The 10690-nt window shown below is 39.5% G+C and overlaps 1 protein-coding gene across 1 annotated transcript; it reads right to left on the reverse strand.

Moving 5' to 3' along the window:
* On the reverse strand, positions 1–8751 carry LOC588090 (aqualysin-1). Its single transcript, XM_030995119.1, has 8 exons — positions 8626–8751; positions 7854–7997; positions 5688–5820; positions 5128–5246; positions 4007–4151; positions 3321–3505; positions 995–1166; positions 1–304 (listed from the first exon to the last, which is right to left on the reverse strand). The coding sequence occupies exons 1-8, from the start codon at positions 8743–8745 to the stop codon at positions 168–170; spliced, it is 1155 nt and encodes a 384-aa protein (XP_030850979.1). The 5' UTR covers positions 8746–8751; the 3' UTR covers positions 1–167.
* Positions 8752–10690: the final 1939 nt, after the last annotated feature.

Genomic DNA, 10690 nt, shown 5'->3' on the forward strand with positions numbered 1-10690 from the left:
TTTTGCTTTGAAAGATAATTTATTGTTCATTCAATGCACAGAAAATAATGAGAATGATCGTATATAATTAGTATAATATTGAAATTGATGCCAATCAGTTGATCAATCAATCAATTAATCACTGAGTCAATCATGGTGAATCAGACGCCCTCCTTGGTGAGAATGTTTTAGTCCACGTAAAGCAGACGGTTGGGGGAGCCCTTGGGGTCTGTAATCTTGTCTCTGGTGGCGCCATTCACGAGCGCGGCGGTCACGTGACTCACGGTGAAAGTCGGGTTGTTGCCAAGAACAACGGCTGCAGCTCCTACATATGTCAAAGGTTACAGATAGAAGAATGGCCATACAGATGAATTAAATAATTTGTAATACTGCACTTGACAAATATTTAAGCATTCAATTTGATTACATTACAAAAATGGTCTATTAAAATTGTCATTCATTCTGAAAATGCGAAACGCGGAGCCGCCGCCCCCCTCACTCAGTGTTATTTAGGGTACGCATATGCGTGTTCCCAGCACCCCCCCCCCCCCCCACTTTCAGCATAAGTCCGGTGTGTAAACTCAATACGGGTAGAGCTTTTTATTTTGGTATACGAGCCTTTTCAGCACCACCCCCCCCTTTTTTTTCAGCATAAGTCCGGTGGGTAAGTCAATACGGGTAGACCTTTTTCTTTTGTTACGAGCCGGAGATTTTGGGAACACGCATGTGCGTACCTCTGTTCCCGGATTTTGGGGGGGGGGCGGGACGTGGAGAAAATATTTGGATATTAGCTCGTAAGATTCTATTCATTTTCTCTTTCTATTGTCACACACATACACCCACATACACCCTCTCTATCTCCCTCTCTCTCACATTTTCTCTCACACTTTCTCCCTCTCTCTCTCTCTCTTCCACTCACTCCCTTCCCCTCACTCACTCCCCCTCTCCCCCTCTCTCTCTCACCCTCCCTCACCCCTCTCTCTGTCTCCCTCTCACTCTCTCTCTCCCTACCTACCGGACACATGAGGGCAAGCCATGGACGTGCCGCTGGCTACATAGGTGGCCGTCGCATCCTCGTACCAGATGCTTGTGATCTCCACGCCAGGGGCGAAGATATCTATGCACGACCCATAGTTTGAGAAGTACGCTCTGACGTCATTTATGTCTGAGGCAGCTGCCGTGATGGCCTACGTCATAAAGGGAAATGAGCAACATTAACAGCATCAGTAATAACAGCAACAACAATTGTGATGATTATGATGATGATGATGATGATAATTGTATTCTATACTCTTTTCACACTCATTATTATCTGAGGGGTCCACAACTTACAAGCTTTACTTTACAGTGGACCTCTCCATTTCCTCAAAATATAAATGCAATTAAATTTATAATTCAATTTTTTGTCTTCGTGAAATTTATGAATTCTTATTAAGATTTGTTAATTACAAATGTAACTATGTTTTGTATACATTTCACATTGAATTCGTTATTATGTACGGTATCTTGTTGGACATGAAAAGATAAAAATTAGATTAATTTAAATAACACATCCTTAATAGTAATACAAATAATGAAATTAATAATACAGAATATGACAATGATGATAATTATAATGATAATAATAATTCAAACAATACTAATACATGTACTACTAATAATGATACTACTATTACTGATACTAACACCAATGAAGGTGATTTAAATTCTTCACGAGGCTTTATTTCGATTGTGTTATAATATACAAAAAAGACCAACTAAGGCAATTATTATACATGTATATACACTGTCGCTCATAAAGGTGGAATATTTTTGTTTTACCCCAATTTACGGAATTATTTTAAAAATAATTTAAAAATAATAGATCTATATAAAAGTATACATTCTCAGATTTTATTGAATAAGAATATGCAAATGTGTGTTTTGCGTGACTGCTAAAGCATGTGTATGCTTCTATGCTTATTAATTAGGGGACCTACGCCCTTAAGTCATAAATGACAGTAATGAGGATTAATGCCCCACAAAAGGGCACTTATATAGCACATCGACACGGTTTTGATCCTGGGGCCTCACAGTTACGAGGCCATTGCTTTGTCACTGAACCATAACTGTATGCAGCGGGGGCTAGGGTAGGGGGCAGTTTCCATAAATAAAAAATACCAAAGAAAACGCAATAATTTTTCAATAATTTATTGCATTTTACCCCGGTTCCCAACATAAAGAAATCCTCTGTGTGCCCATACCTTGAGCCAAAATGTATGGCCATCCAGAGGATTTGTTTATGTTGGGGACCGGGGTAAAATGCAATAAATTATTGAAAATTTATTGCATTTTCTGTGTTTTTTTTTATTTATGGAAACTGCCCCCTACCCTAGCCCCCGCTGCGTACAGTCATGGTTCAGTGACAAATCAATGGCCTCGTAACTGTAAGGCCCCAGGATCAAAACCGTGTCGATGTGCTATATTAGTGCCCTTTTGTGGGGCATTAATCCTCATTACTGTCATTTATGACTTAAGGGCGTAGGTCCCCTATTTGATAAGCATAGTAGCATACACATGCTTCAGCAGTCACGCAAAACACACATTGTCAAATTATTATTCGATAAAATCTGATAATGTATACTATTATCTAGATCTGTTATTTTTAAATTATTTTTTTAATAATTCCGTAAATTGGGGTAAAACAAAAATATTCCACCTTTATGAGCGACAGTGTAATATTATAATAGTGCATGTGACATTAGTTCAACCAAATTTTTCCCCTTTTCACTCACTACATCATAGTAACTCTCACGTAGGGGGCGTTTTACAATAAAAGGGAATTTTAGATTTGCACGAAGACAATGTGGATTGCTACGATCGACGTCCTTTTAATGCACTGCCTTGAATGGACGTCACACGTATCAGTCCACGCACATCTAAAAGTCCCTACTAAAGTGCCGGTTGCTGACGCAGACCAATGTCAGCGTTGTACACGAGACGTTACTAGTCTGACGTAGGGATACGTCAGTATCCGGTCACTTTTGTTACCTGCAATGGGAGGATCACATCTACAAAAATAGTGATTGCAAAATCAACCGTAGGGTACACTGTGTTGAATTTTCATCTCCTGTGTTTATTAATTTCACAGGTTTGATTAGCACAGATTAGAAAACAATGCCTAAGTGGTACCCGTTGATCTCCCATGATCCTCTTTTTCTTATGTTAATTGAGAGCTGATTTGATGAGATAACCACCTGTCAGTGACCACGCGGGGTGATCTAATCCTTCCCGGCCAAACTAGAGCAGACGGGCTTAAAACTTAGAATGATACCATATCTCAGTAAGTTCCCCATACTCACTTCGGGTACATTAGCGGGAGAGAAGGTGCAAGCGTCTGTGTCGCTGTTACCCGCAGCCACGCTCACAATGACTCCAGAGTCAATCATTCCCTGTGTAGCACGGTCAACGAAGGGGTTCTTGGCGCCACCTAGCGACATGGATGCGACAGCGGGCTTGATAGCGTTCACTGTGACGTATTCGTAAGCTGGAACGCAATGAAGAAGACAGGTTAATTACCTCAGGAATTTGATTTTGCTTGTTGATGACGATAATTGTGATATGAGACCTAAGAGCAACAATAATTACAGCATATTTTTGTTTGAATAGTTCATGTTAGGCCTGTATTATGTTTGAAAGTGTATGTGCTTTCCACTGGCCTATAGACTCGGTCAATTTAGAGTCGGCGTGGAGTCGGTTTGGAGTCGCGGTGGCTTAGGTTTGTCATTGGTTTTGAGACGAACAGTGTGGCGTCAGCTTAGAGTCGGCATGGCGTCAGTTTAGAGTCGGCATGGCGTCGGTTTGGAGTCGGCATTGCGTCGGTTTGGAGTCGGCATGGCGTCGGTTTGGAGTTGGGATTGCGTCGGTTTAGAGTCGGCATGGCGTCGGTTTAGAGTCGGCACGGCGTCGGTTTAGAGTCGGCATTGCGTCGGTTTGGAGTCGGCATGGCGTCGGTTAGGAGTTAATAAGCGGTGTGTCTAAGACCTACCTGCGGTTATGTCAGTAAGAAGGCCGAACCCCACACAACTCAAGGCACGAACTCCGACGATTGTTGCTCCCTTAGCGACACCATACGTTGTTCCTGCGACCGTTCCGGAGCAATGCGATCCGTGTCCGTTGCAGTCAATACCGTACTGTAGACGAAATAAAGGATTAATTGATGGTGCCGGCATTTTGCAGACGGTTTTTTTTAAATATTTGGATTGCTGTTAATGATAATGATGATGAGCAATAGTACGTAGTAGTAGTAGTAGTAGTAGTAGTAGTAGTAGTAGTATATAGTACCATCACTACTACTAACTACTTACACCACCACCACCATCACCACTACTACTAACACCACCACCACCATCACCACTACTACTAACACCACCATCACCATCCTCATATCACTACTAATACCACTAAAACTACCACCATGCACCACTACTACTAACACCACTACCACCATGCACCACCACTACTACTACCACCACCACCACCATATCACTACTACTATCACTAAAACTACCCCCATGCACCACTACTACTAACACCACCATCACCATCACCACTACTAACACCACCTGTCCACCACCTACACCATATCACTACTTCTAACTTTTTCGTCTAACGTGTGTAACTTGTCTAACACTTCGACAAACACTGCTATTGCTTCTTCGTTTTAGATACATAACCTTTTATTAGAAAACTGTAGCAAGTCAGTTTAAACTAGTAGTAGTCTTGCCAGTTCGAGGGGAAACTAAATTCCTATAAATGCATCAAAAGGGATAAATGTGGGAACTAAAGATGGACATTTTCTACAAAGGTGAAGTAAGCGGGTACCCGGTAGAAAAAAATTCCTTGAACGGATTATAATGTCGGCTCATTCTGCTACATATGTATATAATATATGCCTAATATAAGATACGATACTTTGTCTAAAGGGCAATAGGATATTATACAAATAATACACAGCAGTGAGGCCATTAGTAGGAACAGTCCAACACGCCCGAGGCGGTAGCCGAGGGTGTTTGGACTGTTTTGAAGGTACCGAGTGTGGGTAATTTTACTAATGCCCGAACAAAATGATGTGTATCATTTCTTTTATAAGATTATTATCATACAAACCTGGGGGTCGTTGGGGTCATCAAGACGGGAATCGAATCCGACTTCGACACGGCCAGCGAGGTCATCGTGCATCACGTTCACCCCTGTATCAATGACGTAGACGTGAACGCCTGAGCCATCTGGATAAACGAGGAAAAAAAATTAATTAGAGGCATATATTTGTGCGTTCCCATGGGAATTTCACATTTTATATACCACGTGTCTAGATTCTAGGCCTCTGATTGGTCGAAACTGTTGGCCTAAAAAAAATATTTAGTACTGAAAGCTAGGCAGTATAATATGACCACATTTTGTGAAGATTGGTAAATTTAATTCCTTCATTAGGTGTGTATAGCTTCCATCGATCGAGAGGAAGAGAAGGAGTGAGAGGGGGGGGGGGGAGAGAGAGAGAGAGAGAGAGAGAGAGGTAGAGAGAAAGAGAGAGAGAGAGAGAGGGAACTAAAAATTAACCTTCTTGTTTGCTGACCTCTATCAGGTGGGTGACTCTCATCAAGATGGAGAGAGATAGAAAAACAGACAGACAGAGAGAGAGAGAACAAAAACATAATTTGATTCCTCACCTCCATTAGTAGTGTAGCTATCATCAAGAGGAAGATCCCTTTGATCGACTCTATCAATACCCCAAGATGCAATCGTCTGTTTCCTGAAGATTGTTTCTTGATGAATGTAGTCAACAGCATCAAGTCCGCTCACCTAACAGAAAGACAGACATACAGAGAGAGAGAGAGAGAGAGATAGAGAGAAATAGAGAGAGAGAGAGAGATAATGCAGAGAGAGGGAGAGAGAGAGAGACAAAAAAAGAATGGAAGAGAAAAGGGGGATAAAGATATTTATATATAATACAGAGAGAGGAAGAGAGAGACGGGGAAAAAGAAAGAAAGAATGGAAGAGAAGAGAGAGAGAGAGAGAGAGGGAGAGAAGGAGATGATTATGGTAAGATGTATAAGTATTGCACAGTTCAAGAAATTTACAATTCGATATGTGAAAATGAGAGAGAGAGAGAGATTTGTATATGTCTTGCCACACAAGTTCGTTAACCCTGCGTTGAATTATAACGAGCTAACGCCCTTATGGCTCTTAACAGACATTTTGTGAACATAGATTTTCAGATGACGCAGTGGTTCAAGTCTGTTCGGAGACAGAAGGGCATCACCTGTGATATAATATGAACTAAAACATCCTCCTGGTTTCCAACAGGTATTTGATGAAAATAGATTGCTATGCAAACAGATTGATAGCATTATAACGGAACAAATATACTTATCAAAATTAAGTCAACAATTCATAATCGTAATCTAAGGAGTGACGGGTAATAACAGATGGCGTTTTCTCCCACCGTTACATCAGGGCCCTGTTTCATAAGACTGGTTATCGAAAATAACTTACAATAATTGTTATAAGCTACTGAAATGGTGGCATTTGATTGGCTGAGAGCAAATTTGCCGTCGACATTTTGCATTTGTTATTGACAGCAGGTTTCATGAAACAGGCCCCATGGTTAAAGAGAGCGTGGCGTTCTAGTTAAGGTGAAACATAGTTTGAGGTTTCTCATTCTATACACTGTTATTCATAAAATGTTAATAATTCTTATCTTTTACTCATCTCTTTTCATGAAATAATTGTGACAAATGGATTATCATTTTGAGTAATAGCTTCGCAAAACTATATTCATCGATCTCTATGATTTTTTGAGACTGATCAGTGAAAATTCTGACAAGATATACATTTAATTTATGAATGATAAACCATAATCGTCACAGTCATTTCATAACAAGGAATAAGAAAACAGAACAATAAGAGTTGCAATTCATGTAGCGCCTTTTCCAATGCATACAAAGCGCTCTGAGATGTCATCCACGAGTCAGTATAAGGGTTTAGATACTTATAATTTATAAGCCTACACGAAATTGTGTGAGTTCCATGAATGCAAATTATTATTGCAATGTCATGGGTAATAGTGCATTTACGTCGATTCGAAAGAATGTTAAAGAACATAATATCCCTTACAAAGAATAGCTCTTGGCAATGCCCCAATTTTTTAAATGACAAGAAATTGCTGAAAAGTTTGAACGATGCTTTTGAGCCATGTGTGCATAATCCCAGATACCTATTTCTGTGTTCGGTGGGCGTGACTACCAGCAAGTATGAGTCAATTGCTTATCCTTTTGACGATTCCAAAACCTCGCAGTATAATCTAATTATTGTGTACTTTATAATTAAACATTCCAAGTTAACGCGAAACAATATCATTCACAATGTATCGTATTAAAGGCCATAACCAGAATTCAATTTCATATTTAAACATTGCATTTTTAGGTAAAGAATCAGCTAGGCGAACTCTAATAATGTTTAACAAGCACCAACTATAATGGGACAGTATTATAATTTATTTCACCAAGCCCCCTACCTTAAAGGCACTAATGCAACTATAGAGTTATATACTGACACAAAAGAAAGGCAAAATAACATAATAATTTGACTCGTTTCTACAATTTTCACAATTTCTCCTCTCCCCCCCCAACCCCCCCCCCCCCCCTCTCTCTCTCTCTATTTTTCCTTAGTCTCATTCTCTCAGTTTCTGGTCATAAGAAGAAGAATAACAACAACAACTACAACAACTACAACATCAACAACAGCACCAACTTGAACAACAGTAACACCAGCAACATCAACGACATGAAAGAGGGCCTTCGCCGGGTCGCCGACTAAAATTCAAAGTCACTTACAATCTCGACGAGTTCGTCGCTGAGCCTGGCGCTGAAGCCCTTGATGGCATGGTAGAACCTGCGGTAGATCTTGCCCTGGAACAGCTTGAAAGATGGGAGGTCGGCCAGCTTGTCGACTACGGCATCAACGTCATCCACATCGTCCTATACGATTTGAAAAGGGAATTCAATATGATGATAATAGTGACAATAGTGATGATGATGATGATTATAATGGTGATAATAATAAGAATGATAATAATAGTCCAGTTAAGTGACTCAATCACTCGACCTAGACACCTCTACATGAATCATATAAATTAAATAAAAACGGTTTCGTGTAACGATGCCCAGGTGAATGTTTCACAAAGACTAAGATCGACTTGAATTGGAATTGAACTATATGGGAGGCCGTTCATGCCACTAGTTCCTCTAACCTCTCCATATGCATTGGTATCTCAAGGGAGGTACACATCATGGTCACAATTAGGCCTACCGTTTTTATCATAATTTCTATGGGTTTTCCCCTCTACTTTTACATTCCGCTTAAGATTTGTTTAAGGGCATACATCGCATACCGTAGTAGGCTATAAGTCAAAGTCTTAAACATAACTTAAGTTTACGATATAAGTAACTTTTTCATCAATGAACTATCAAAAATATAAATTCTATACATTTGTGACGGCCCTTGAGAGACCAGTGGTAAGAGCAACCAGTGGCATGAATTGCCTGTCATAGTTCAAGTCCAACTTAAGTCGATCTTAGTCTTTGTGAAATACCCTGGTCTTCTTACCTTTATCTTAATGACGTAACGTCCCCTGACGCCGTCGTTCGCTTCATCGACACGGTAGACGGGAGCCAATGCTACGGCAGTAGCGATGACTGATAACATGCAAGCAGCGAAAAACTTCATGGTGCCTGGCCTGTTGAAAGGGAAAAACGATGACAGAATATTATTATGACGAGTTGCTGCATGGCTAAGCGTAAGTCACAAAGTAATTATTCCAGATAATCTATCAAACCTACCCCAGCAATTTTTTTGAAAGACTTCAGGTGAAAAAGAGGTAAAGAACGAGAAATATATAATGATATAATAAAAAGGTGCTTATAAAGCGCTTTAACCAGAGTCTATAAGCGCAATAACAAACAAAATACAAGGACAAACAAATATATATCAAACAAAAAGTTACAAATAAACCTACAAATTACAATACATATGAAATATACATCAAATTGAACAGAGTATTAAGTTAATCATTAAAAGCAATTTTGAATAAATGTGTTTTAAAATAAGTTTTGAATTGGTTGACAATCTGACAGTTTTTGACATGTAAAGGTAGTTTGTTCCAAAGGAGATACGTGCAAAAACATGAAGGCTTGATTTGCAAATAATGTACTATTGTCTTTTTATCACACGACCGACTTGGTTACAGTGTAAAAGTACGAACTTGAGTAACGATTTGAAGTAAATATTTCCTCAATCCTCAATAATATCCCGGCATCGTCTTAAATAAATATTTATTGGCTGTTGAGTGATGTTGCATATTGTAGTTGATTGTGAAGGTAAAGTTACCATCAGTGGTAAATTTGTGTGCAACGGGGCCCAGATTGAAATATCTAGAGTGAAGTCTTAACTTACCTTTCTATCCGTTGTCCTCCGATAGAAATGAAGAAATCTCTGACTCAACAGCTTCTTTTAATGGTTCTTAAGAGCGGAGGGGGGGGGGGGGGATGGGGTGGGGCGCCCGTCTCTTTTTTTTGTTGTAACTCCTATAGAATGCTTGTCTAATTGTTTACACAAGCACCTAATCCAATGAAACACTGAAATCTCCTATACCATCGCCATTTATATCCGTCATAGGTTCGCTATCAGTTTTTTAATCGGCTTTATCAGGTCATGGTAAAGTCTCGCAATCCAATTTTAATCACCTTTATCAGATTTTATCAAATTTAATATTACTTAATTAGTAACAGCTGTTATAAATTGTCGATTGCGGCCTGGGTTGAACTCTGCCACATATGTGGAGCCGGTAATAAATCTGCCACGTAACCCCCCCCCCCCCCTCACCACATCAAATAATGGCGCAATCAGAATGAGGAGGGAAGGGTAAAAGACAAAGAGGGGGGAGGGGTGGAAAGGGAATGTGAAAAAGAGATATTCGAGACCTTCACAAAGTCTCCATGAGCAGTGTGTGCCCCTGCTTGTTTGCATTTCGGATGATACCAGTGCCACCCCTACCTGTACAAACAAACACTATTTTGTGCCCCCACAGCCCTCCCCCGCCCTTTCCTTTTCCATTAAAGGTATTACAAAGTTTTGGTATGGGGTCATGAATTTGGTTCAAATGAACATATCGGAAACATATGCGATCCTACAATATTCAGTGATCATTTTCGCGGTTGAAATCGAGTCTAAGGTGATGAAATCGTAGATAATAAACTCTTTTCGTTTTATAGCTCCCTCTCAATGTCAAGATATTAATATAGTTATAAAACAATGTTTTTTGACTAAAATCGACCAATTATTGGCTATTCTCGTTTGGATATTATATATCACAACTACATTTTATGAGATTTTCATGGTCGCAGCTATCATTGAATAGCCGTATATAGGCCGTATATAGGCGCTATTTGAAAATTATCCAGATTTGCCGGGAGCACCGGCAAATTTTTATATTATTTTTTTTCTCGAAAGCAGAATTGTTTTAGGGGCTAAATTTGTTTGCTTATGATACATCCCAAGGGGCATCCAAATATTTCAAAATTGTAAAGAATCTTCATCGAGCCAATATTCAAAATTTCCCAAAACTTTGTATTACTTTTAAGTATTATTATTATTATTATTGATAATAACAGCA

Source organism: Strongylocentrotus purpuratus, unplaced genomic scaffold, assembly GCF_000002235.5.
Source record: "Strongylocentrotus purpuratus isolate Spur 01 unplaced genomic scaffold, Spur_5.0 spur5_contig_852, whole genome shotgun sequence".
NCBI classification, from domain to species: domain Eukaryota; kingdom Metazoa; phylum Echinodermata; class Echinoidea; order Camarodonta; family Strongylocentrotidae; genus Strongylocentrotus; species Strongylocentrotus purpuratus.